We start from the raw sequence: 26,945 nt of genomic DNA, 5'->3' as shown, positions 1-26,945 counted from the left end.
CTGGGATCTGCCTGGACCTGGGATCTGCCCGTGGGCAGCTCAGCTCAGCCGCTCACCCGGCACCGGGGCCATGGAGGAGGAAGGACTGGAGCACTGGATCCCCCGGGGCTCTCAGAACTGATAGCATTGGCTTAGGGGAACAGGAAATGGGTTGGGGAGGAAAAAGGCAAACAGGAAGACTCACGACAGTTTCTCCACTAGCACTGAAGAGTTGTAAAGGGACGCTCCAAGCTGGGAACAGTCTCCCCCCATCCCTGGTGCCGCAGCACACTCTCACATCCTCACTGAAGCATTCCCTGGCTGCCTGCATCTTGGGCCTCGCTGGGAGCTCCTGTTCCCTGCATGCCAGATGCATTTATTCTTGGAGACAAGCAACCCCTGCAACCCGAGGGCTGCAGCACAAGGGGCCGGAATCCCCGGAGCCAGTACTCCCAGCTCCCTGAATGCGTGCGTTCCTGCATCCCTGGAGCCAGAACCCTGCACATCCCGACTGCTGCATCCCTAATAGCCCGTGTCCCTGGAGCCAGTCCCCGTTCCCTCGGTGGCTGCATCCTTGCGTGCTCCCACCCCTGGGACCAGCATCCCCAGACTGCTGCAGCCCCCAGAGCCTGAGTCCTCGGAGCCGCTGTCCCTGCGCGTCCCGCCGCACCCCCGGTGCCCCCGCACCTCCCGCGCCGCCGCCACCCAGCCCCCGCGTCCCGGGGCGCCCCCGCGGCGGGGCGGGGACGGGCGCTCCCTCGGGGACCATCGCCGCCACCTCCCGCCGCTCCATCCCCGGGACCCCTCCCGAGTGCCGCAACCCCGCGGCTCCCCCGCCCCTCCGGGCCCCTCCCGGCAGCGCGGGGCGGGAGCGCGGGGCGGGGGCGGGCGCGGCGCGGGGGGCGGGCGCGGGGGCGCGGGCGGGCTGTGCGGGGCCGGGGCCGCAGCTGCCGCCCGGCGCGGGTCCCGGCGGGGGCGGCGCGGCCCCTCCTGCCCGGGCTGCTGGGAGTTGTGGTCCGCGGCGGCGGCGGAGCGGCGCGGAGGGAGCGCGGCCCCGCGCGGCCCCGCACGGCCCGGCGCGGGCGGCAGGTCGGTACCGCAGCGCATCGCGGGGGGGGCCGCGGGGGCGCGGGGCGGCAGCGGGGCCCGCGGGAGGGCGCAGCCCGAACCCCCCCGGTCCCCGGCCGGGGCAGGGGCTCGGCGGCGGGCGGGCGGCACGGCCGCGCCGGGTGACAGCGCGGCGGCAGGTGCCACCGGCGCTCCGGGCGATGGGACACCGGCACGGCCGTGCCATTGCCACGCCGGGTGATGCGGCCACAGCGGTGACACCCGCTGACGCCGCCACGCCGGGTGACACCGTCACACTGGGTGAGAGCAGCGCGCGGGTGACACTTACTCTGCTGGCACCGGCGGGGTGGCATGCTCAGGAGAGGGTGAAGGGAGCACACGCTGCTCCTGCTCCGGAGTGGCAGCGGGCATCCCGCCTCATCCCAAGGCTCCTGCTCCTCATGCTGCTCCCAGAGGCGACACCAGCCGTGTGGAGCCGAGGACATCCCCGCCACGCGTCCCCGTCACTGCAGGCCCACGGCCCGGGGACCCTGGCTGGGCTGAGCCGAACCCGCTGCCTCCAGGAGATGCCGTGGCCACCAAGGAGTCACCGAGATGCAACTTTGTGCTGCATCGAAGCCTCTGCCTTCCTTATGTAACACGGCTGCTGCTGGCACGGTGCTCGCCTCCACGTCCTGCACAACTTCGGTGCAACGTGGAATTGATCTCTGCTCCCTGGAATGGCTCTGCCATTATCATCAGCTGAGGAGCCTTTTCTGGGATCTCAGGCCAGGGGTGCTGGATGTGACCCGTCTGGGTGCAGGGTCGTGGCTGGGAGGTGGCAGCGCCCGCTGGGTGCCCCGGGCTGCCCCAGCCACATGGTGTGTGTCGGGAGCAGTGCCGATGTTTGGGGCCCTGCCCCAGTGCTGGCACAGCCCCTGTGGGGTGGGTTTGGTCAGGTTTGCAGTGGGGTGGCCGTGCTGGAACAGGAGGCAGCTCCTGGGCTGGTCCCACAGAGACTGTGCCCAGAGAACCCCAGGGCTCTGCAGCCCAAGGCTCCCAGACTCTCTGGGGTCAGGCAGGTGATGTGTGTGGGCGTGGGGGCTTGACTTTCTTGCTGCTCTGATGGTTTCCCCCTGATCTGAGGTGTTGCCTGCATCCCTGGGGCAGCACTGGGGCCGTGTTTGTGCTGTGCCACCCTTGCAGGGTGTGACTCTGACCTGGGGACCCTGAGGCTGTCAGACGCCCCAGCTCTGTTCCTCTTTGCGTTTCCATCAGCTCCGGCTGCGCGTGGCTGCTGTGCCTGAGCAGTTCCCTTTGTAGGGCAGGAGCCACCCTGGATACACATCACCCAGGGCTCTGCTCCTTCCCTAACATGCTCCAGTCCTGCAGGTAGCACAGGGGTTGTGCCAGCCTTTGGGGACATCCCTGGCAGCGACTCTGTGGTGGCACCCCGGGAACCGAGGCCTGGGTGGGAGAAGCGGGAGTGTCTGGAGGGATGCCAGCTGTGGAGATGGAGGAAAGTTATCTTGAGATTCCCGGGAGGCTGTGACACGCCACGTGGACTGCAGATCCCGGGATGGGGCACGCAGGCAGCATGCTACAAGGAAGTAGGGTGGAGGGAGGTTGGGTGTGTGGATGTTCCTCCCTGGGGTGTAACACTCGCTCAATCCCAGGTCTCCAGCCCTGCAGCACGTCTCTGCTGTGGGGTCAGATCCCATCTGCAGCCCGTCTCCATCACCATTGATAAGGGAAAGCATGTTGAGAGGCTGCAGGACCTTGGCAGGAAGGGCTGGGGGGGTTTGGATGGCTTTCCTGGCTCATAAACCCATCCTAATACTTGGAGTCGGTGCTCTTACCGGCGAGCTGGTAAATCAAACAAGCCAACTTGAGCTGCCCCTGTTGCCACCACCCTGACCTGCTCCCGTGGTCATGTGCTGGCCCTGTGGCCATGTGCTGGCTGAGCTCTGGGCTCTCCCACAGCTCAGTCTCTGGAGGGAGAGTCACTTCAGAGCCATCAGATGGAGGGGATAAGCTGATGTGCTGCCAGATAGGGCAGTGAAGTGTGTACTCTCAGTGTATATTCACTTAGCAGCCAGATTTCAGACATGATAAGGCAGCAACTTAGGAGAGAAACTGCAGGATGAGCAGGAACATGGTCACTGAGGCAGTGGGAGATGGGGTCTGTGTCTGGGCCTTTTATTTGGGTATTTGTGGAAGATGCTGTTGGGAGCACTGGGGGATTTACTCAGCATGGGCTGGTGTTGGGCTCCTTACCCACCATCCCCTCCCTGAGGAGCCAGTGCCCCATACAGTCCCAGCGCACAGCTCCAGCTGTATCCCGTGCACTGACCCCAGCAGGGACCCCACGGGGCAGCCCTCTCCCTAACACCTCTGGGTTTCTCTCTGCAGAACCTCCCTCCAGCACTGCCTTTCAGGATGATGGGCCCAGGAACACCAGCGGGGACCCTCCAGCCACGTGGCTGCTGACCCAGGGGTGCTGCCGGGCCCCGCTGCCAATGCAGAGTTCAGGGCAGAGCAGGGCAGAGCCGCCGCTCCGCTCGCCCATGGCAGCCCCTTCCTGCCGCGCCCCGGCCCGGCTGCATGGTGTGGGTGCCCCTGAGCCCCACGAGCAGTGACCGGCGGGCCCCGCTGCGCGCTCCCAGCACCACCACCATGTCTTTGGAGTGGCTGATGGACTGGAGCTGGTCCCTGGACGGACTCCGGGATTTCATCGCCACGGGCATCCAGTCTTTCCGCGACTGCGACGCCACAGCCCTGGTGGCCGTCGCCTGCCTGCTGGTCCTCTTCGTGTGGTACTGCTACCACGTGGGGCGGGAGCAGCCCCGCGCCTACGCCACGGTGAACGCGCTGATGCAGAGCGCCGAGGCCAACGGGGTGCAGAACGGGTTCGTGTACTGCCAGTCGCCCGAGTGCGTGCGCTGCTCGCACCACGACGGCCTCAACCAGAAACTCTACCACAACCTGCAGGAGTACGCCAAGCGCTACTCCTGGTCCGGCATGGGCAGGATCCACAAGGGCATCCGCGAGCAGGGCCGCTACCTCAACAGCCGGCCCTCCATCCAGAAGCCAGAAGTCTTCTTCCTGCCCGACTTGCCCACCACGCCCTACTTCTCCCGGGACGCTCAAAAGCACGACGTGGAGTTGCTGGAGCGCAACTTCCAGACCATCCTGTGCGAGTTTGAGACCCTGTACAAGGCGTTCTCAAACTGCAGCCTCCCGCAAGGATGGAAAATGAACAGCACGCCCAGCGGGGAGTGGTTCACCTTCTACCTGGTGAACCAGGGCATGTGCGTGCCCAGGAACTGCCGGAGATGCCCACGGACGTACCGCTTGCTCGGGAGCCTCCGTACCTGCATTGGCAACAATGTCTTTGGGAACGCCTGCATCTCTGTGCTGAGCCCGGGCACCGTCATCGCCGAGCACTACGGGCCCACCAACATCCGCATCCGCTGCCACCTCGGTGAGTGTCCGGCGCCGTGTGTCGGGAGGGTGTGGGCGGTGGAGGCCGTGCCTGGGTGCAGGGGGCCCAAAAAAGCCTCTGGCACCCCGTGCTCTTGGGGCTCATACACCTGCTCTTCTTTGGCCTGAGGAAGGTTTTGGGGGCTTTGGTGGTGACAGTCCCTGGGTACCTGACATCCCCAGGGTCTCCAGATCAGCAGCAGGAGGGTTTCACCTCCTCCTCCTGCTGACCCAGGGCCGTGGACTCTTGCTGGTGTGTGATACAAGGCTGATTTTACATGGGGGTCTCTGAACATCCCTCTCTCTGCAGACAGGTCCCTTTCCCATCCCGAGATGTGGGGCAGCCTGGGGTGCTGCTCCAGGACTGTGCTGTGCCACTGGCAGCTCCCCTGTCCTGGAATCTCCTGGATGCTGTGCATGGGACATGGGTGGATGGGAGCAGAGGCGCTGCTTTGGGGTTTGCAAAGCGGCAAGTGAGGGCTGGGAGGTCCTGGGGTGTCCCCTGCGGTGGGTCAGGCACTGGGTTGGTGGCACAGAGCTCTCTGCTCGGCGGGCAGGGACGGGGAGAGCCCACACGGCACAGATGGCTGGGCTGGCACAGCACCGACCGTGCCGGGGGAGGCACCGCACGGGCCCGGCTGGCAAACACCAACCGCGCCTGTTCAGCCAACAGCTCGGGTAAACACACCCAGGCAGTGCTGGCCATTTGTTTGGAATTGTTCTCAGAGCTGATCCCAGGAGCTGCCCTTGCCGGTGCCAGGAGGAAGCCTGTCACTGACCCCTCTCGGTGGGGCACTGGGGGATCTGCTCCCCTCGTGAGGGGCTGGGAGAGGTTCCTGGGAGGAGCCAGTGATGTCTGAGTGGGCTCAGGTGAGCACACCTGGAGCGCACACGCCCTGGGCAGAGGAATGACACAGGCCATTTGCTCGTCATTCCGCTGGGACTCTGCACTGGGCTGGGGGCACACTGGCACCCCCACCGTGGTGCTGGGAACGCAGCTCTTGCTGTGGCCAGGGCATGGATGTGTTTAAGACACAACCTGCCCGTTCAGGCAGCTGGATCTGCAAAGCCAGCACAGCCATCAGTGGGGCGAGTCACTCCTGAGGATTTACTCCAGGCACAGGCAGCTTCCACGGGCTAGGGCAGCATCCCGAGGGTGTGGGTGGGATGGAAGGGCTGCAGGCTGCTCCCTCCCTGCATCCCCACAGCAGCTCAGCTTCCCTGTTCCAGCATCTCCAGCTGAGGCTGTTGTGCAGGGAAATGGCTTTGGGTTTTGCAGCCTTTGAAACAGCAGCTTTGTAGTCCCAGCTTTGCCGGGCAGCTGGGAGTCCCTGCTGCGCTCGCTGGGTTTGGCATCGCTCTTGGATCCGTCCTGCTCGTTTGCTGCATCGTTACCGTTCAGGAGCCACGTGAGCCCTGACCCCTTTCTCCACCACGGCCGCATCTTCGGGGCAGGATGGCTCTGCAGCAGCTCCAGTGTCCCCAGCACTGCGGGGGGTGACAGTCCTGGTGCAGGAAGTGATGGGATCAACCCCTGTCAAACTGCCTTGGCTTGTGCTGGTATTTTAAGAAAAGACCCATTTTATTTCTAAGGTTGTCCTTCACGCGGCCCTCACAGAGCTGCTTCCCTGTGAGCATTTTGTGACTCCCCCAGATTTCTGTCCTTGCAGCCCCATGGGTTACCCTGAGGCAGCACCTTGGGTAGGGACTGAGGGACGGGGGCAGGTCCCTGGGGAGCTTGTGGCAGAGCCACAACTGAGCCCCCGTTTTCCAGCCCCAGTACAATTCCTGCTCCCCCAGCCTTGCCTGGGGCAGGGTCATCACTGCAGGGCTGGAGGACGAGCAGGCAGGATCTGCCTTTGGTCCTGAAGTTGAAAAATATCCCAGGAGCCTGGCTCCCTGTGCGCACCTTGGGGCCATGGGCTCTGGGGACTGGGAAGCTGTTCCAGATACGAAAGTAGTGCCTGCTGTGCTGAGCTTGCTGGGGACAGTGAAAAGGCAGGAGGGAGCAGACAGGGAGTGGGGCAGGGGCTGAGCTGCTCCAGGCTTGGGGTTCAGGTCACTCCCTGCAGGGGAGCAGCCCCTCAGCAGCAGTGGGGCTCACACAGAGCTCAGTTTGCTCCCTGCTGCCCCGCCACAGGGAACTCGGCACGGCCTGACCCTCCCTGTCCTCTCTCTTTGTGCCTGAAGGTCTGAAGACGCCCAGCAACTGCGAACTGGTGGTGGGGGGCGAGCCCCAGTGCTGGGCTGAGGGTCGGTGCCTGCTCTTTGATGACTCCTTCCTGCACACGGCGTTCCACGAAGGTGAGTTCAGTGTGTGGGGCCTCATGATGTCCCCTCTGGTGTTGGGGACTGGAGACAAATCAGGGGGACACCCACGCCCAGTCCCTTCTGCTGCCCCAGCAGGGCTGGGGTCTGTGTGTCCTTGGGGCTCAGGGCCCTGGCCTGCCCCAGCTGGGAGCATTCCTGTCCCTGGCATGGCAGGGCTCCCCATGACCTTGCTCCCTCTTCCTCAGGGTGCTGGGGCATCCTGGCAGCCCTTTCCTGGCACACTCCTGGAGCCCCCCAGCCAGCCCTTGGCTCGCTCCCATCCCGACTTGCTCGTGGTGCTGTGGCAGCAGCGCCAGCCCGGCACAGGACCTGCTGCCCCTGTCCCCTCATGGCAGCTCGGCTTCCTTCATGGCCGAGCTCCGGCTGCGGTGACACGGCCTCGGCCTCCTCCAGCCCTGCTGCAGCTCAGGGCTGACAGGCCAGCGAGGGAGCACTGGATTGTTGGATTGTCCCTCCCTCTGCTGACGGAGCCTGTTCCGCTCCAGCTCTCCCGGATTACCCGGCATTAGTCGCCCGTGGCGTGAAAGCATCAGGCAGAGCTCCTCTACACAGGGGAGCGTGCGGAGAGAGTGGGAGAACAAAAGCTGTTGCTTCCACATCAAACCTGCAGTGGGATCGGGAGGCACAGCTCCGTGCAGGGCCAGGAAGGCCGGAGTGGCGCAGCAGCCACTCCCTGCACAGATGCAGCTGCAAGGAGGCCCTGCCTCAGGAATCCTCCATGCCCAAAGCACCCGGAGCCTGCCCCGTGTCCCTGAGTTCCCAGTCAGCAGCTGTTTACTGGGGTTGCACTGGGGAGGGCCTCACTGTGCATTTCTACCCCCCAGGTGCCCCCGAGGAAGGTCCCCGCGTGGTGTTCATGGTGGACCTGTGGCATCCCAACGTGGCCGCGGCCGAGCGCCAAGCCCTCGACTTCATCTTCGCGCCGGGACGATGACGGCGCTGCCCGGCCTGGTGGGTTCAGGGCAGCTCGGCCGGGGCCTCTCCCGGCACACGGCCTCGGCGCTCCCTCCCAGGGGTCTTGTAAATGGAAACTGTGACGTGTATCCGCGCCCATCTCCTTCCTCCATCGTTGGCTTCAGGGATTCTTTTCCAAGCGCCGGCGCCTCGGCCCTGCCGGGGCTCGCTGCCCCCCTGCTCCGTCGTGTTCTGTTGCTACTGTGTTTTGCGGTGTTCAGAAGTAGAGTAACAAAGCCAAGGGTGCTCGTTTGAATGTAATGTAAAATTTTTCTCGTGGTCATCAAAGGAACAACACACACACACACACACACCATAACAGCCAACCAGCCTGCCCTGCCCGGCTGCGGTCCCGGATGGACGGACAGATGGACTCTGGGGGCTGCCGTGGGCACTGTGCTCCCCCCAGGCTGGGTCTGATGGGCTGGGCAGGGCACAGCTCTGCTCACAATGAACCCTCCTGGGGCTCCTGCTTCCTCCTCCATGTGCCAGCTGGGGCTCCCCAGCCCTCCTGCCCTCAGAAACCCCTTTTGTCACCCAGGCAGGGAGCAGAGTCCATCACCAACCCAGCAAGGCAGGAGCCCCGACCTCCACCCTACTGAGGGAACAGCACACACAGACTGACCAAGGGTGTTAGCATTTGCCCAAATCCCTTCCTTGCTCTATCTGCAACCCTCAGTTTTCCCAGCTCCCAGCTGGGAGGCCCTGCAGGGGCAGGGATGCTGTTTGGAAACAGAGAATGGGGGTTTTGTCTGTCTGTAGGAAGAAAGGAGGTCACCATTCCTTCTGCTGCTCCATCTTCTCCTTTCCTCAAGCCAGGGCAGGCACACACAGCGGCAGCTCCCATGGACCTGACACCACAGGACAGCTTCCCAAGGGGGGGTTAATTCTGCAGCCTGAGCAATGAGGCCCCACCCTGAGGTCCTGCCCACCCAGGGACCACCACACTTTTCCTGAAGTCCCCCAGCACCAGGGTCTGTTTGGGGTCTGGGGGCTGGTTTATAACACACCCCCCAAAGCACAGTGTGTGGTGGATGCTCACAGCTCTGGCTGGGGACTCTTTGCCTCTGTGCCCTGCCCGGGAGGGACCAGCCCCGTCCCCCAACAACTTCTTTACAGACTTTTCAGTGATTCAACTGCAAGAGAAGGCAGAGATTTCAAATACATCTGAGATATTTTTTACACCCGTCTTGTTACAGACTACCTGAAGTGCATGATTTCTACACGCATTGGCTACCTGGACACAGGCCCTGGGGAAGCAGGCTGGCTCTGTCCAAAGGTTGGTAACATTCATACAGTGGATAAGCAAAGATTATCAATAAACAGTTGTGCTGAAAACAGAATGGGCTTTGCCTGCTGCTCTAACGAGTCCAGGGTCAAGCAAACACCAAGGGGTTGGGTCCTGCTTATCTGGCTGCTGGTGGGGAGAAGTGGCCTGGAAAGAGCAGGAGCTGCAGGGTGGGATGGGGCATGGGCCTGCTTGCCAGGGATACAGTGAGCGTGGCTCAAAAAACCCCAGCCCATGGAAACTGTCCTGACCAGTCACAGTGCCCCAGGCCTGGATTTGGCCGGGCTGGAAGGGGCCCTGAGCAACCTGGTCTAGTGGGTGAATCCTTGCCCGTGGCAGGGACTTGCAAATGGATGTTTGAGGTCCTTTCCAACCCAAACCATCCTGGGATTCTGTGAAGTCAGTGGAGCCCAGGCTGCCAAGGAGCACGGGGAGCATCTCCCACTGCCTGCTGGTGGGGGACAGCTGTGGGTTCCAGCCCTGCTGCCTGGCCCAGGGCAGCAGAGACTGTCCCCAGCCATCCCCAGGAGCAGCTGCAGGCCCGAAGCTCCCCACAGAAGCCATCAGCCTTGCCAGAGCATCCACAAACCATTTCAGGAATTGCTTCCAGCTGCCTGCACTGATGCGTCAAAGGCAGCAGCTTCCCAGGAGCAGCTCCAGGGCAGAGGGTGCTGCTCAAATCCCACCCAACTGCCTGCAAACCAATGTCTCACCCCCTTAAGCACAAAGCCAGCTTGGCAGGGCAGGAATTGCTCCCCACGAGCCCCCCTGGCAGCACTCAGACAGGCCCAGCTGCTCCTCATCCCTGATGGTCAAAATGCCCTATTTTTAAGGATCCTCTCCAGCACAGCCATTGCCCTGCGGGCCAGGAGCTCTGTGTGCTGTTCCCTCCTGACCAGCACAGGGCCGGGTGGGCAGGCAGGGGCTGGGTGGGCAGATTCAGCCCGAGCAGCTGAAGGAGCAGAGCCAGCCCAGCTGTTCCTGGCTGGCAGACGGCTGAGCAGATTGCAGCGCAGGATCCCTGACGGCAGCAGGCAGGAGCATCCATCCGGTTTGTGCTTTGCTGCTGTGCCAATTCTCCCTCCTGTCCCTCTCAGGCTTTTCCTTCCACTTCTCTGTGTTTCCTGCTAGAGCACACAACCACTTCCCAAGCGCCCAGGCAGGTTCTAAGTGGATCTCCCCGAGGAGCAGAGCAGGCTGGAGCTGCTCCTGGTGCTCCAAGGCTTCCTCTCCTGGGAATTGCAGAGGGAATCCAGATCTGCTGAGGGCACAGAAGGGACAGGCAGAGCAGCATCTCCCAGAGGAGTCACTTGGCTCAGCTGAGCAGGGATCCCAGAGTACACAACCCTCATCCCTCCTGCCTTCTCCCACCCTGCAAAACCTCCCTGATCTTCCTCACAATGTTCCCTGAGCTCCCTCCAGAACCAGAGCAGTTTGTCCATACCCAGTGGATCTGTGCAGGGAAGTCACCAGGGAAGCAGCACCTTACCTTGTGCCATCTTCCACATGGATGCCACTGAAACAGGAGGTCACCAGGGTGGCTCCAGCTCAGGCTTCCCATGGAGCTTTCACTCCTACGCTGCCAACAGGCTCCTGACAGTCCTTCCGTGCCCAGGATGGGAGCAGTGCCACACGACTCTGCTCCTGCTGAAACACCTCCTCAGCTGCCAGGGCTGCCAGCCAGGTGGCATCTGTGCCCAGCCACCCCTGAGCAAGCAGCTGGCTTGTCCTCTGGAGTCCTCTGAACTTCCCAGTAATGTCTGTGGAGCAGCCCTGGGATGACAGAGCAACCTTGGGAACTGTCTGTGCTGGAGTGGGAGCAGAAGCTGTGGCAGTGGTGACCTTCCCGTGCCCAGCTCTGGTTTTAGCACGAGCCTGCTCAGCACCTCCCCACGTTCATGTCTCTGCTCACCATCTCTTGTGACACCAGTCACACATCTATCCATCGGGAAGCTTCCAAGCAGCTGCTCTGCAGGAAGTGATTGAACCAACAGGCTCTGCCTGTTCAACCCCAGCACTGCAGGAACCACCCTTGGAGGAGGCGAACAGGGAACAGCTCCCACAGCCCAGCCCATCACACCAGGAACCACAAACACGACAACAACATCACTCTGGCTGCTGACACACAGTGCTGGGAGAGCCTGGGAGACTCCTTTATTGCCACAGCCACACCGAGGGGTGCGTCTGCACCAGCAGCAGGTTCCAAACCCAGCCAAACACAGCTATCCATCCTCAGTGTAAGCAGCCACCACCACGGGCCCCCGCAGCCACCACTGACTGGGGACACTGTCAGAGCAGAAAGGGGACAGCTGCTGAGGGGGTACAAAACCTCTTTGGTCCCATCAGCTAAGAGGCAACTTCGGGCTCTGCAGAGTGTGGGCAAATGGAGCAGTAAGAGGAGTGAAGTGAGGTCCTGCAGCAGGAGGGAGGAAGCACAGGCTGAAGGACACTCACACCACCACCCAGCCCCTGGGAGGCTGCACATCCTCCTTGTGGGCACAAGGAAGGCAGGGCTGGGCTGGACCATCACTGACTAGGGAGGTGTGGAGGGACAGGGACATCTCTCCGGAGTCACCTGTGGCATAAAAACCTCCTGGGAGCACCCAAAGGGGGGTTGTGAGCTCTGCAGCTCTTGTTCTGCTCCCGTGTGACAACAGGCAGGCACTGCTAACCAAGGTAAGGCACAACGTCATGAAAGGATCATTCCCATGGATTAAGGGACAGATATAAAGCCAAAGTCTGACCAGGACAAGTGCAGGCACAGACAGTGGCTGACTGACATCTCTGAAAGCCAGCAGTGCCTGGGAGCTGTGTACCTCAGAGCAAGGTGAGGTTTTACCTCAGATCAAGGCACGAGGGGGGTCTGCAGAGCACCAAGAGAGCCCCTGTAAAGTCCATGTAAACCAAGAGCCCCAAGATGCTGCGTTCTGTCCTCAGTCTTTGGTAAATGCTGTCAGTGACACCTGCACCGGCCCAAAATGTGCTGCAGGACAGGGCAAGGAGTGTCCCTTCCTCAGGGCCAGGCAGGCTGGAGACCCCACAGAGGCAGGGCAGGGCCTCGTGCCTGTGTGGGCACAAAGAGCTGAGATTTTCCTTACTGGAGATGAACATTCTGCAGGGCTGAGCCGTTATCTGAGCACAGCAGCTCACAGCAAGTTCACCCCATGCTTCAGCAGCTTCTGCTTGGCCTTGCTGGGCAGGCTGAAGGCGCTGTCATGCGGGTTGGGGACGCCTGAGTTGCGGAGTGGAGCTCCCAGCTGCTGGAAGTAGGTCTCCTGGACAGGATTCCGGCAGGCATACACGGCTGTGGAGGCGTTCCTGGAGGGGCAGGGAAAGGCAGGGGTCAGATTGACATTTTTGGGCAAGATTCACAGCTGGGCACAGGGCTCCCAAGTTTTGAGAGGGACTTTCAGGTGTCTCAGCATGGGAACATGGAGCTGAACAGGCACCAAACCCCTGAAGGTCACAGGGAACCAGACCCAACTTCTAAAGGGTCTTGGCATCCTTAAAAGGGGAAGTGAGATAGCACAAAATCATTTAGTTTGGGAAAGACCTCCAAGACCATCAAGTCCAACCTGTGACTGAGTCCAGCTCAGTGCTCTGGACTGGGTGACAAGGTGGGGATTGGTCACAGCTTGGACACAATGGTCTGGGAGGGCTTTTCCAAACTTAATGATTCTGGGATTCCGTGTGTGGCCACGCTCCAAAGATTCCCCTTGCCAGCCCAGCCCAGGACACCACGAGCCTGGAACACTTCTTGTGCCTGACATTCCTCCTCTCCCACTGCTGCTGGCCACAACCAAATCCCAGCACAGCACCTTGCAGCAAGAACCACGTGTTCCCTCACAGGTGTGATGAGGCTCAGGCAACAGTCAGATTCAGTCATTACCAAAATTGTGATTAAAAACATTAATTAAGACTGAGAATCCCCCCCTCCCAGAGTATTCCCTGCAGGAAGGCTGGCAGGGAGCAAAGCCAAGGACCCTGGATTCCTCCTCGAAGGAGGAAAGCAGCAACTGCTATGTTTGCTGACACCCTTCTGTGACAACTCTCCATGAAAGAAAGCAGTTTTAGTCATCGTGTTACTCAGGCTGATTCACACATGGAGCTGCTTTTTTCGGGGTAACAGGGAACATGCCAGCTTAGCCAGTCAGTTTAGGATTGGATTTAAGGAGCCAGCAAAGCTCATGCTAAACAAGGAATTCTCCAGCACTGAAGTGTGTGATTCACATTCCCTTGGCAAGCAGCGCCAGAGTTACCATGTAATTCCCAGGAGTGTCTTTATTTCATCATGTTTTGGACAAACAAGCAGGACCAGGTGGGTGGGATCTGTGCACTCCCAGCTCAGCTGAGGAAAGGGGAGTCCCCTTCAGCCATGGCCTGGGAAAGGGCTCTGGATGTCAGGAAAAGCTCTGGGTTTTGGGAAGGGCTCTGGCTGTGATAAGACCATCCTGCCTGGCGCATCACAATTGAGTTTGCCATGCACATCACAGCGTGTTTCCAACCCAACAAGCCGTGCAAGAAAACAATATCTAGGTTGCCAATTCTGGGCGCCTCTGGCTCCCTGCCGAGACACAAATTTATTAGGAACAGCTAAATTTAAAACTGCGTCTTAGAACCTTACGGTGCCAGGGACTGGCAATTGGGTGAGTGTTGCATCTTAGTCCAAGCCATGGCACCTCTCAGCTGTGCCCTCAGTCCACCCTCCTGGTGCCACTGCAGCCTCTCAACATCCAGGAACCCACAAGTCAAAGGAAATTTAGGGAATAAAGCAACGCGACTGCTCCTCGGGTGTGGTGACAACCTGGTCAAAACCCAGCCAGCCTTGGAAAGGAGTTCTGCCCTTCTGAGACAGCCTGGGACAGGAGCAGCCCTTACCTGATGATCACTTCTGAGGCCGTGGGGAGCTGGCTGAAGTCGGAGTGGATGAGTGTGGCCGCCCTCAGGAAGTGCCGGTCCAGGGGCCCCGGGGTGTGGGGCAAGTTGGCTGCACGACAGGAGAGAGGGGTGTTAAAAACCCACCCTGCAGTGTGCCCCCATTCACTGAGCAGGAAAAGGCTCTGGAGCTCACCACACGCCCTGGACAGCTGCAAAACAGGCTGGGGACACCCTCAATCCCAACAGACAAAGCTCCCCCAACAGGGCCTTTGATCTGGGCTCTGTGGTGGGAGCTCTGCTGAGAAACGGTGTCTGAGGCGTGAGGAAAGGCTCCCATAAACCCCATTCTCCTCCTCGCTCCCCCCTGCAGGCCCAGAAGAAGGAGGCTCACCCGTGAGGACGTTCTGGACACAGTCATAGTGAGTGAAGCTGTAGTTTGTCCTGGCTGAGGCCGAGGAGTCCTTGGGCAGGGTCTCCCTCAGGTGAACCTCGAGGCCATTTAGGGAGGCCAGGCTGCTGTGGTACTGCAGGCAGAGGGAAAGGAAAAGCTCAGAGCCTCACCTGTGCCTCACCTGTGCTTCAAGGAGGTTCTGGCAGGAGTTCAGGTGACAGAAGGATCAGATCCTTCCTCGCTCTGCTGTCCAGGCTCCCACCTAAAATGGCTGGGAAATTTTGGCATGGAGGGAACAGACAAGTCACAGAGCTCCCAGGGCAGTGATGGGGCTCTGGGCAACCTGGTCCAGGGGAAGCTGTCCCTGCCCATGGCAGGGGTTGGAATGGGATGGGCTTTAAGGTCCCTCCCAACCCAAACCAGTCTGGGGTTCTACGACTCAGAAAAGGGCCCTCCAACCTGAAAATCAGCCATTAAGCCACCTGATGCTACTAATTACAGGGAAAATGCAAGGCCCCATTAATTTACCATCAACCATTACTCTTCAGGGCTCATTTCACATGATTTACAGCCCCAGCAAGGGACATTCCTTTGCTTACACCGGGCAGTACAAACACAGACATCAGAGCACTGAATGGATGCCAAGCTGCTATTCTGGATGGATTTCCAGTAGCCCAGAGGCCCTGATCATGCTGAAGCTCCCTGGGCACAGGCAGGGCACAGGCAGGGGTCCTCCACCCCTCCTGGGAAGATTAACTCCATAATCCTCATCCTGCCAATGCGCTTTGCCCTACTGGGGAGAGGATCAAGCCTTTGTTCAGCAGGACGGCAGTGCCTGGCCTATCCTTGACCCCTGTCATGGCACAGATTTTCCTTTCTGTGCAGTGAAATGGAGGGATAAGACCTAAAGAGCAGCAGGAGGCGAGGCCAAGAGCCTCCCACTCCACAGGGAAAGTCTGGGATGGAACCCGCCCTCCCAGAGGTTCACCGCTGCACAAGTAGCATATTTTACCCTTCTTTGGTGTCATTTGGGGGCCTCAAAGCATTCAAAAAAACATTTATTATAACTAAGCTTTGACATCCCTGAGAGCTGAGGGTCATTTTTACCCTACAGATAAACAAAGGGATTGCCAAGCTGAGGTTGTGCCTCAAATCCACCGGCAGCAGAGCTCAGCTGCACCTCCTCAGACATTGCCCCTCCTCCTGGGACAATGGGACATGCAGGACACCTTTCCTAAGGGATAACACACCTGCACCCACGGGAGGGTGCAGCACAAGAGCCCAGCCACAGCTGAATTCCAAGCCGTGTGACAGTGCAGTTTTGGTGAGATCCAAAACAAGGGAACGTGAGATGGAAGCAGATGTTTGGGAAAAGAGCTTATCAGTGCCAGGGCAAGACATCAAGGAAGATGGACTGTGCAATCTCTGGGCAACAGGGATTCCGCTCTCCAGCGTGACAATTCCCACCCGCCTGTGTCCCCCCTGCTGTTCCAGACAAGCAGAAAGGGGACAAAGTGCCACGTCTGGTGCAAAGGGGCCCGGCTGCACCTCCGGGCTCAGCTGATTTGGCAGCAATCCCAAGCCAGGCACATCAGCCCTGCTGTGCAGAGCAGACATTCCCCAGCTCCCGGGGCCCCAGCTGTCCCACAGCTCCGAGGGGAAGGAGCAACCTTGAGGCTCTGCATTAGTCTGAGCTTCCCTCCACCTTCCAGTCTGGCTGGGGAAGGAAATTAGGTTGTTCCTATGGCAACTGGCATATCAAACAGGGCTCTGCAGCTTTGACTCAGCTCCTGGAAGGGAGGCAGAGGCCAGGCAGCAGCTCTGCAGCTGATGCTTCCTGGGAAAGACGGGGGCCAGCACATCCTGCCCCTGCAGCCCCATTAGCTCTGCTCACAGGGGAGTCTGGGCACCCAAATGCCACCGCAGGAAAATTTGGGATTGCTCTGGTGTTACCCGGGTGCAGTGACCACATGGCATCCCTCTCCCCAGCCCCAGGGAGCAGCCTAGAGGCTCCCACAGCTGAAGGAACCTCTCTGGGACCTGCTGCCAGCCACGTCTGCGGTGCTCCCCGAGGGAGAGGTGATGACATGCAGGCTGGGGCTTTAACACAACCAACCTCCCTTCCCCAAAAGCACCGAAGCGACGGGGATCCCCAGAGAATCCCAGCTCCAGCTCGGGCCCCTGGCAGCCCGCAGGTGTCTGTCACACCCCCACGCTCTGCTCCGGTGCCGGCAGTGCCAGACAACAGCAGCACCGGGAGCGCCTGCGAGACGCGGCTGGCCCCGCTCCGCTCCCACAGCTCCCACGCAGCCGCGGCTGCCGAGCCCGGCACGGCTCGGAGCAGGTGATGGAGGCACGGGCAGCACGATTCACTGCTCCCTCCTCGGCTGGGAGGCCTGTCCCCCTGCCAGGGCAGCTGCAGCGGGGCAGAGCTTTGCCACTCACCACGTCCTCCACGGCGCCGCGGTCCCGGCGCAGCTGCTCCTCAGCCAGCAGCGACAGCACCAAGCCCTGGATGCAGTGAACGTAGAGGCTCAGCTGGGCTGGCTCAGCCCCTCTGCCACCCAGCCTGTCCCAGCTGCCTGCCCTGCTGCTGGGACACGGCCTGTCCCCTGCAGGGGCACTGGGCAGAGCCTCCTGAAGCTCTGGGACCAGTGGCTGCCTCCCACTGAGGAGCTCTGCTTGTCCAGCGGGGCCTGGACAATCCAAGCCCCACACGGGGTCACCAGCCGTGCTGTCACTTCCCCCAGACACACGCTCCTGGCTCACAGTCCATGGCTTGTCCTGCTCACTGGATTTTCTTCTGCTCAGCTCCTGGGCAGGAGAGGGAACAGCCGGACTGTGGCTGACTGAAAGGGAATTTTGGGAAGCACAGTGACCAGTATCAGAATCCACAGGGGATTCCCCCTTGTCCTGGCTCTCCTGCTCCCAGGAGTAAGGGTTGGGAAAGGAAAAGCCTTCCAGGTATGGACCTGTAGTCCAAGTACATTCAGTCTGGAGTGAGGAGGGGCTTGGGAGCTGCTCTGTGTCACTCTCTGAGGGGAAGGATGTTTTCCTGCTGAGCTCTGAGCTTTCACCGTCTGCTCCACTCAGGTTTGCAGCTGGAGAATTCCTTGTGCCAGCTCCCATTCCAGAATAGTCCATCACAGGACTTGCAGGGCTGCCCAACTGCACAGCATCTCCTGGGGCAGGTGTGCCTGAAGGGTCCTCATGGGACTCCTGCACAGAGATTCCATCCATGGCTTGGTTTCCATGAGCTCCTGTTGATTCTGGAACTGCCTGGGAGCTGAGAGCATTCTCCTCTCCTCTGGGGCCTGCTGGGGACATGGGTGACCTAGTGGGAGATGACAAGTGGATGAAACACTGAGCAGGATCTGCGTGGAGTTATCCCATGGCTGCTAACCCCACTGGATCAATGGCTGATCACTGATCAGTGGCTGATCCATCCCCTGCTACAAAGAGACCTGGGAAAAGGATGGGCTGAGGTCTAACACAGGAGAAAACCCTGGGAATCTGACACTGCAGGCTCCTGGGAATGTCCCTGCCTTGTCCACAAAGCAGTGCTGTGAGCTGAGGGACAAGAGCTCACAGCTGGGCTGGGCAAGCAGCTCTGCTCCAGGCTGCTCCCAGCAGGGATTTGGACATGGGAATTCTGCCCAGCCTGAGGGGCCTCAGGCAGCTCCTGAGGCAGTGACAGAGCCTGAGGTAGTTCCAGGGAAAGCAGTGACAAAGGCAACAGGGACACAGTGCCTCGTGCGAGCTCCTGCTGCAGATCCTGCCTGAGGCTCAGGCTGGATTCCTACCTGGCCATCCACTCCACGGGGAAGTCCCTGAGAGCAGAGACCTCCTGTGCCGTGAGGAACACCGGCAGGACCCGCACGCCCGGCGGCAGCAGAGGCTCTGCAAGAGCAGGGGAGGATTCAACAAACACGTCCCAGCTTAAAACCACAAACCAAACCTCATCAGCCCGAAGGCTCCTGCAGGAGCTGCCACGATCCTGTATCCCAACTGAGCCGGGCAGCCTGTTCCCACCCTCCCGGCGTTTTCCCATCCTGCTCACACCCTTCATGCCTGACACAGTTAAATTTCCCCTCAGTGTTCCCATCCTGGCAGATGATCTCCACGCTGATGCTGAGAGGGGATGGCTGGAGGTTTGGACTGCAAGCACCAGCCATCTGTTGTCAGGGCCTGGCAGCGGCCAAGTGGCCACATGGGGAACTGGAATTAAGGCAGGCATGGCTGGGAATCTGCAGGACTGGAATCAAACCCAAAAGAGCAAACCCAGCAGAAGGAGCTGGTTCTGATCGCACAGCACAGGCTGGCTGCTGGCAGCAACACCCTCTGGGATATTTTGGAGCTACTCCAGCACCCAGCACAGCTTGGGTGTGAATCCCAGAGAACCAGCCCGTGCTCCCATGCAGGGAAGGCAGCCCAAAGGATGCAGCTGGATGCTCACCAGGCTCTTGCAGCTCCTCAGCTCCAGGCTCACTCTGCAACAAAAGCCAAAAATCAGCTCTGTGCATGGGTCAGGGACACCAGGACACCTCTGTCACCCTCCCAGTCCCCCAGGGCTGCAGCAGACCCCACACCACCCCCCCCCAGCAAACGCTGGGACTGTTTGGTGCTGGGAAGTGTTTTGGTCCTTAGGGAGCTCTCAAAGCCAAGGGGAGCTTCCCAAGAACCAAAATACACCTAAAATTCAGGACAGAGCCCAGATTTATCATCACCAGCTGCTCAGGGCACAGAAACTCCCTTCATTCAAGCAGAAGAACAGCAAAGGTTGCCTCCATATCTGCATACTGATGGCTTTTTATAGAACATCTTGATCACACACATACCAACTTTTGACAAGTTTTAAAGCAAATGAAAACTGCTGTTTGTCAGACACTCATTTGGTGGATTTCCCAGTAAACACCAAAACTTGTGTAAAAAGCCAGTCAAAACACCACATAAATGAGAACTCACACATTCAGTCAGTTAAAGACTTACTGAAGTCTTAAAAAAAAAAAGCTAATTCCTCGTGCAGAAGTCTTGGAACCTTTTTAAATCGTAAGTAATGAAAGCTTTAAGCATCATCACCAGTATTTGTCCTTCCCCATGGTGACACATGCCAGATCTGTGTGACAAGAGCTCCCACACCTCATCCTTACAGGAATCTGCTTGCAGGGAAGGAGTTCAGTACCATACCTGGCCTGGGGACTCGCTGCCCTGCAGGAGGACTTTGGCAGTGAGGGGAGGTGGCAGCTGGGTGCTCACAATCCTGGAAGGACAAAGCAAAGTCAGAGAAACACAGAATGGTTTGGCTTGAGAGGGAACATAAAGACCATCAGTTCAGACAACTCTGATGACATTTGGTGACAAAACGTCTCCACCAGACAGACCAGAGACACAAGGTGACACACCCTGGTGCAGGACAAGGTTCCCAAGTCCCTCCTCAAGTCAAATGTCCAGGTCCCTTCACTCTCAGGTGCTGCAGTGACTCACTCCAGTGTCCTGCCTGCAGCTATGAGGTCACTCCCTGGCAGATGCTCTCCCTGTGGCACCTTTCCAGTGCTTGTAAAAGGTGTCACTGGAACAGTTCATGCCAAAGAAAAATGGCACTTGAGCACTGCTACCAAGGAATTCTCGGAATTCCCCTCCTCCTGTCTTTCAGGGCCACCTTGGAGGCTTTCCTTGAAGTCATTCAGTCATCTTGGACTGAAGGAAGCTGGAATTCCTCGTGGGGAATCCTGGCTCATCCCCCTGTGCACTTCCTGTCAGTCCAGACAGTGGTTCTGGCCAGCAGGTCAGACAAACCCAGGGACACACGGACACTCCTGCACTGAAGTGCACACCTGCACAGGGAACAGTGCTGGAACAGCACAACATCCACTCATCTCCCTCTTCCTTGGGTGACTTCCCCTAGAAAGCCTTAGAAATTCAGTCCTCACATCCTGCTGGGTGTCAAAACCAGCAGATTTCTACTGAAAACCAAGTCTTGAACTCCTTCATGGTGATGAGCACAGATAACCTTGGAGAGACTGGTCACAAGGGCCTGGCGTGGCAGGACAGGGGGGCAATGGATTCAAACTGCCACAGGGCAGGGTTAGATGGGATATTGGAAAGGAATTCTTCCCATGAGGGTGGAGAGGCCCTGGCACAGGATGCCCAGAGGAGCTGTGGCTGCCCTTGGATCTCTGGAAGTGCCCAAGGCCAGGATGGATGAAATTTGGAGCAACCTTGGCTAGTGGAAGGTGTCCCTGCCCATGGCAGGGAGTGGAACAGGATGGGATTTAAGATCTTTTCCAATCCAACCCATTCCATGATCCCGTGATTCCATGAACCACTCAGTCTCAGTGACCCACAGACAGCCAGGGACTGCCTGGCCTGAACCTCTCTGATGGTCTTGCCAACAACCAAGAGCAGCCCTTGCTCTTCTCCCTGGATACATTCCAGGATCCAAGCCCTGTAAAGGGGTGGATTTAACCCTGCAGGGAACAAACACCTGGTTACTCACAAGCCTTTGTAGAGGATGCAGCCTGCCAGGACATGGGGAGAGCGCTGGCACGTCTGCAGGATGAGAGCTGCCTTCAGCAAAAGCAGGGGATCCACCTGGGCAGGGAGAGCCAGGCCAGTGAGGCCACAGAATGCTGGGAGAGCTCCAAGCAGCAAATAAACAAACACAGTGGCACTGGGGCACTGCAGAGGACAGGTTCTTACCTTGGTTTTGTCCAGATGCCAGAGAGAATTGAAAATCCTGTGGAGGTCGCTGGTGTTTTTTTGGATGTGTTCAACGTACCTGTCCCACTCCCTGCTCAGCTCCTCCTGGGAAAACGCCTGTAGGTGACAAAACCCCCACAAACACTGTCACTGCAAAGTGTCCACGCCCTTGGGATGGGAGATGCAATCCACGTGGGACGGGGCCTGCCAGGACAAGGTCAGGAAAGGTGGAGACAGTACTGAGGGCAAACTCTTGAGGGTGAACATCTGGGAAAGGTTCAGCAGAGCCCCACAGGAGCTCGGAGCAATGGTGGGGATGACCTGCTCACTTTTCCAGGTCCCACCTCTTGGATGTGTGACCCTTGGCAGGAGGAAAGGAACACAAGGGAACACTGCAGAGCTGGGACACCACGGGAAGTGTTTAAATGGTCCCAAAAGTCACCATGTCCCCAGTCCCTCATTACCAGGTCCCTCATTATTATGTCCCAGTCTCTTGTTACCGTGTCCCCATGTCCCCAGTCCCTGGTTACCATGTCCCAGTCTCTTGTTACCATGTCCCCACATCCCCAGTCCCTCATTACCACCTCTCAGTCCCTTGTTACTGTGTCTCCATGTCCCCAGACCCTCACTACAATGTCCCAGCCACTTGTTACCACATCCCAGTCCCTCATAACCATGTCCCAGTCTCTCGTCACCATGTCCCCATGCCCCCAGTCCCTCATTCCCATGTCCCAGTCTCTTGTCACTGTGTCCCCATGGCCCCAGTCCCTCGTTACCGTGTCCCAGTCTCTCGTCACCCTGTCCCCACGTCCTCAGTCCCTGGTTACCGTGTATGCAGCCCGCACGGGGCCGTGGTAGAAGGTGAAGAGGCCGATGAGCTGCTCCAGGAGCCGCCGGCAGCTCACGTCAGGCAGCTCCACGGCACAGCCCAGAACCTGCAGCAGACACAGCAGGGATGGAGAAGGTTGCCTGACAGAACTCGGGCACGACAAGTGAGAACAACTCTCATCGCTTTCACACGAGGCCAGGCAGCTCAGTGCAGGCAGACACCCCTCAGACTCACAGTCACAGGAAAAGGAAATGCAAACATTCCCACACAAGAGCCCTGGCACAGACAGGATAAATAAATATCAGAAATGCAGTGCTTCAGACACACTCCCTTCCCACGTTAGATGACCTAGCTTGGTGCTTTAATAGCTAAGAACATTCTCCTGAAACGAAGTGCTTCAAAACATTCTAATTAACTCGTTATTTATATTATGATGATGCTCCATCTAGTTTTTGAATTGCTGAAACAGAAGCAGCAGTGCCAATGAAATGGGGCTGCTGGCCTCAGCCCAGTTCCCAGGGGATGGTTTGGGGCACTTTTGTCACAACTGCCACACACTGCTCTTTATATTCTAAATGCCTGTGGACACGGACAAAGCTCTGGGGATGCTGAGGGCTAGAAGGAGAGAACAATCAGACGATCCAACAGGGACTGTGTCCTTACAAACTGCAGCACATGGAATCCTGTTATGCCCCATCCCTGGAAGTGTCCAAGGCCAGGTTGGACAGGACGGTGGAAAGTGTCCCTGCCCATGGCAGGGGGTGGAAATGGATGAGCTTTAAGGTCCCTTCCAACCCAAACCAGTCTGGGATTTTGGGATTCTGTTCTTAAGAAATCCCTTGGGGGGGGGGGGGTGCACAGAAATAAGGTACTTAAAACTTTTCTGCAGGAAGCTGAAGTGACTGCCAGGCCTCAGAAAATTTAAGTTATGAATGAAATGAAATTTGTGCATGGCAAGGACCCTCCCCGGCTCTCCCTGGGTGCAGCCCACACCCTGAAAAAGAAACCCTCCTTGTCTGATCCCGTCCTTCAGCCCCTGGCTGTTTTCACTGCTCCTGAACTCACCCACAGAAAGTCTCCATCCACCAGCACGGCAAACTTGAGCTTCCTGAGGCGGACCAGGCTGGGAGGGGCCCCGGAGATCTCGGTGAGGCAGCGAACAACCCCGGCCATCTGCCCACACAGCAGCTCCTGCTGCTCTGGGAGGGTCTGCCAGGGAGCAAAGGCTTTAACTTCCCTTTAAAAGAACTCAGAAAAAAACCAAATCGCTGCTGGTTTTAGGTATAAATAAAAAGTAATTATCATTTCAACTCAATTTGCAGAAAGATTTGTCAGGAATTGGCACAGGCTGCCCAGGGCAGTGGTGGAGTCACCATCCCTGCAAGTGTTCAGAAAATGTGTGGGTGTGGCACTTGGGGACAAGGTTTAGCAGTGAAGAGAGTGCTGGGTTCATGGCTGGACTTGATTTTACTCCAGCCTTAATAACTCTAGGATTCTATAAATCAAACACAGTAGAACAGGCAAATTTCTGGGAGAAAAATAATTGGATTGCTTTTTCCAGGCAGCACAAGGGCCTGGGGCTTATGGAGAGGAACTTTCATCCCTTGTGTGTGTTTATGCACATCACCAGGACAGAGCTGGGCTGTGCTGGCCCATTCCTCAGGGAGGGAGCAGAGTTCAACCCGAGAGCCCAGTCCTGCTCCACCTGGAACTGATTGAGAATTGGGATTTCTTAAAAATTTTCTTAACACTTTTGTGACTACTAAGTAAGGATGAATCCAAACCGCCTGGAAGTGTGACTCCTCCCAGTCCAGACTGATCAGCAACCCTTTACAGGTAATAAAGCAGACATTACCTGGGGAGGGTAAAAATAACAGATGCCAGCACTTGTGGGGTCCCCTTCCTCCTTCACTTTTGAGCCGTCATAAAGGAAAAAGTAATTCCACCTAAAAAACATTGGCAGAAATGATTGTGTATTTGAGAATTGTTACCCTTCTTCCTCTCCTTTCTATTTCTACAGAAAAGCAACAGAAAGTTATTGCAAATGGAGAGACATGATTCTTTGCATAATCACACCGAGTTTACACCCAAAAGCAGCACCAAGAAAGCCCCTCACAACTAAATTTGACCACTTCTGTGAGTTTAAAATAGGTTCTAGAACTCCAACTCTCAGACACACGGAAGGAAAGCTGGAAAGAAAGTGGATTCGTGTCATATTGCACCCTCAGCACACGGGATAATTATACTTAAGAGAGTACAATAATTATTATAATTATCGAGAATTATTATCCATGTGCATCCCAAGCAGCTCCCGGGGGCACCCAAGAGCACCCAAGGAGCAGGAGACAGCAGGGTCCCCCAGACGATGGGATATCATTCTGCTCAGAATTTCTTGAACGCGAGGATTCAGTAACACTTTCCATCCTGTCCTGTCACTCAGCAGAAGCTCGGAAGGAGCTTCGTGCAGGGGTTTTCCCGCAGGACCAGCCCGGGTCTGGAGCACAAGCTGGCTCAGAGGAAGCCGCGCGGCTGCCGGGCCAGGAGCGGGAGGCTGGATCCGCTCCCGGACGGAGCTGCTGAGCCCCGGGAGCTGCCAGACCTCACCCGCAACCGGGGGCAGCATCAGCGAAGAGCCGCCGGTGCTTCCCGGGGCGCCGGCCTGGGGGGCTGTGGGGCGGCAAGGGGCTCACCATGGCGCGGGGCCGGGCGCGGCGGGGCGGGCCATGGCTGCGGGAGGCTGCGGCGGCTCGGGGATGCTCCGCGCGGTTCCGGGATGCTCCGGGATCGCCCCGCTCGCTCCCGCCGCCGGTTCCGGGCGCGCCCCCGGTCCCGTGACCGCGCACGTGACCGCGCGCATGGCGGCGGCGGCGGGAGGGTGGCGAGCGGGGCGCGCCCGGAGGCGGCGGCGGCGGGGCCGGGGCGAGGAGGAGGAGGAGGATGAGGAGGAGGAAGGGGAAGGCGGCCCCGGAACCGAAGCGGTGCTGCGGCGGCTGCGGGAGGCGCGGTGAGTGCCCGGCCCCGGTCGGTGTGTTCTCTCCCCGCCGGGCCCCGCTAACGCCGCGCTCTCCCCGCAGGGACGATCTGCTGAGCTCCGGCTTCTGGGCGGCGAGCGCCGGTGAGTGCGGGGAGCGGGGACAGCGGCACGGCGGGGACAGCGAGCCCCGGCGCCGCCGCGCTGACCCCGCCGCCCGCAGGAGCCGTGCGGGCCCCGCTGAGCGCGGAGCCGCCCGCCCGCTGCGTGTGCTACGGGCTGGGCCGGTTCGGGCGCTGCCCCATCGCCCGGTACCAGCTCGCCTTCCTGCTGCTGCTGCTGGACGAGCTGCGGGTGAGCACCGGCACCGGGGGGAGCGGCGGGGACAGCAGCGGGGGCAGCGGCGGGCCGCTCCCCGCTGACGCCGCGCTGTCCCCGCAGGTGCCGCCCGCCCGCTGCGCGCTGTTCGACCCGGCCTTCTCGGCGCGGGAGGCGGCGGCGCTGCGAGCGCTGGGGCTGCGCCTGCTCCCGGAGAATGAGGTGAGGAGACCCCCGGGGTCACAGCGCGGGGCCCCCGGACGGGGCTCGGCCGTGACGGGCTCGGGGGTTCCCGGGCAGGAGGGGAAGCACGGCATCGAGGGCGCGGCCACGCTGTTCTACATGGTGCACTGCGGGAAGGCCCTGTACAACAACCTGCTGTGGAGCAACTGGAGCCCAGCGGCGCTCTCCAAGCTGGTCATCATCGGGAACAGCTTCCGAGGAATCCAGGAGAGGTCTGGGCACGGCCGGGACAGGCTTTAGTGCCGCCCACCCTGCTTTCCTCTTCTCTGTCCCCCTACTTCATTTTTATTGCCTCCGACAGCAATTTCCCTGTTTTGTGGATTTTTGTTGCTATAAAGTTTTCAGTCATGAGCCCTCTCCCCCCTCCTCTGTCCCACCCCCATACAGAAAACCTGTCTAAAGCCACAGGACATGTCTAACGTGGACATCTTCTGTTATTGCAGATTGCTGTCGAGAATCTTGGAGAGAGATTATTCTTACATAGCAAAGGTATGAGGCAACAGTTTAACAGCATTGTTCCATGCTGACAACACACCTTTTAATGAGGAAGGAAATGAATTGCCATTGGAAAGAAGAGGGGGGTTATTCTTAAAAGATTTTCCTAGACACTATGATATAAAAGCTGATCACTTTAGGATTGTTGAACATCTGCAGAACATCCTGCACGCAGGGGCTGAGGGTAATGTAACACCATTCTCATCCTCACTGGCTCAGCTTTGCAGGAAGGGGCTGCAGCATTGTCTGTAACTTTTCCCCCAAATGATCTTTAGGTCTTGAAAGGAGTGGAGGAAGTGGCACTCCCCAGTCACCCCCGCTACCTGGACACCTTCAATGACACCTCCGTGCACTGGTTTCCCTTGGATAAACTGCAGGAGCTCTCCCCTGAGGTCTGGGACTTCGTGGAGGAGCCGATGTACCAAGATTGTGAGGACCTGGAGATCATCAGGAAGGGGGAGGAAGCTACTGCCAAATCCTGACCATCCCTGTGGTGGCAGGGCTGGGATCCTCATCTCTTCCCATGGAAGCTTCTGTGCAGCTAAGATGGAGCTCAAGTAGCAACTGTGGCATCAGGCTCTGTCCAAAGTGGCAGCACCTGAATGCTCAGGTGATGGGACATTTTTGTATTTTATTTAATAAAAAGATAAAGCTGAGCTTTGATTTACACTCACTGAACTCCAGCAAACTAATTCCACCAAAACCTGCCTTGGGAGCCATTCACACTGCAGTGACTGCTCTGATTCCCTCTCCTTCCATAACAATTCAAGGTCTTTGCATGTCCTACACACATTGCAAAGCATCAGGACGGGGAAATGACCAGAGGGCTTTGTAGTGGGAGGTGTTGGGGTCTGGTTCCCAGTGCACGCTTGGAAAGAGCTCCCAGCTCTCATTGCTGCTGAGATCAGTTCTTGATCAGTCCTGAGAACAACCAGGTTGGCTCCCTCCATGAAAAGAAAAGCCTTAGGGTTCCTTGCCTCACCTCTGTGCTCTTAAACCACTGCAGTCCCACAGCAGAGAGAGCTGGGACAGGTCCTGG

At 58.8% G+C, this 26,945-nt stretch overlaps 3 protein-coding genes across 5 annotated transcripts; 2 read left to right on the top strand and 1 right to left on the bottom strand.

The window, feature by feature from the left end:
* Nucleotides 1–921: 921 nt before the first annotated feature.
* Nucleotides 922–9,137, top strand: ASPHD2 (aspartate beta-hydroxylase domain containing 2). Of its 2 annotated transcripts, none has more exons than XM_038152937.1 (4): nucleotides 922–1,068; nucleotides 3,439–4,510; nucleotides 6,700–6,813; nucleotides 7,665–9,137. In XM_038152937.1, the coding sequence occupies exons 2-4, from the start codon at nucleotides 3,631–3,633 to the stop codon at nucleotides 7,772–7,774; spliced, it is 1,104 nt and encodes a 367-aa protein (XP_038008865.1). In that variant the 5' UTR covers nucleotides 922–1,068; nucleotides 3,439–3,630; the 3' UTR covers nucleotides 7,775–9,137. The 2 variants fall into 2 exon arrangements, with proteins under 2 accessions (XP_038008865.1, XP_038008866.1); XM_038152938.1 differs by lacking the exon at nucleotides 922–1,068 and adding an exon at nucleotides 1,162–1,347.
* A 678-nt stretch (nucleotides 9,138–9,815) lies between these two features.
* Nucleotides 9,816–24,873, bottom strand: HPS4 (HPS4 biogenesis of lysosomal organelles complex 3 subunit 2). Of its 2 annotated transcripts, XM_038152666.1 has the most exons (12): nucleotides 23,735–23,836; nucleotides 22,945–23,088; nucleotides 21,878–21,985; nucleotides 21,051–21,167; nucleotides 20,848–20,942; nucleotides 19,539–19,611; nucleotides 18,808–18,841; nucleotides 18,155–18,251; nucleotides 16,797–17,685; nucleotides 14,352–14,484; nucleotides 13,961–14,069; nucleotides 9,816–12,400 (listed from the first exon to the last, which is right to left on the bottom strand). In XM_038152666.1, the coding sequence occupies exons 1-12, from the start codon at nucleotides 23,834–23,836 to the stop codon at nucleotides 12,229–12,231; spliced, it is 2,073 nt and encodes a 690-aa protein (XP_038008594.1). In that variant the 3' UTR covers nucleotides 9,816–12,228. The 2 variants fall into 2 exon arrangements, with proteins under 2 accessions (XP_038008594.1, XP_038008593.1); XM_038152665.1 differs by lacking the exons at nucleotides 9,816–12,400; nucleotides 13,961–14,069 and adding an exon at nucleotides 24,570–24,873 and having other exon boundaries at nucleotides 14,193–14,484; nucleotides 23,735–23,825.
* SRRD (SRR1 domain containing) lies at nucleotides 24,735–26,575 on the top strand. The gene is made up of 7 exons (XM_038152667.1): nucleotides 24,735–24,883; nucleotides 24,954–24,994; nucleotides 25,074–25,204; nucleotides 25,292–25,390; nucleotides 25,469–25,623; nucleotides 25,855–25,900; nucleotides 26,182–26,575. The coding sequence occupies exons 1-7, from the start codon at nucleotides 24,735–24,737 to the stop codon at nucleotides 26,386–26,388; spliced, it is 828 nt and encodes a 275-aa protein (XP_038008595.1). The 3' UTR covers nucleotides 26,389–26,575.
* Nucleotides 26,576–26,945: the final 370 nt, after the last annotated feature.

Source organism: Motacilla alba, chromosome 15 (assembly GCF_015832195.1).
Source record: "Motacilla alba alba isolate MOTALB_02 chromosome 15, Motacilla_alba_V1.0_pri, whole genome shotgun sequence".
Taxonomy (NCBI): domain Eukaryota; kingdom Metazoa; phylum Chordata; class Aves; order Passeriformes; family Motacillidae; genus Motacilla; species Motacilla alba.
The sequence above is the reverse complement of the archived record's forward strand: the minus strand, read 5'-3'. Positions and strand labels throughout refer to the sequence as shown.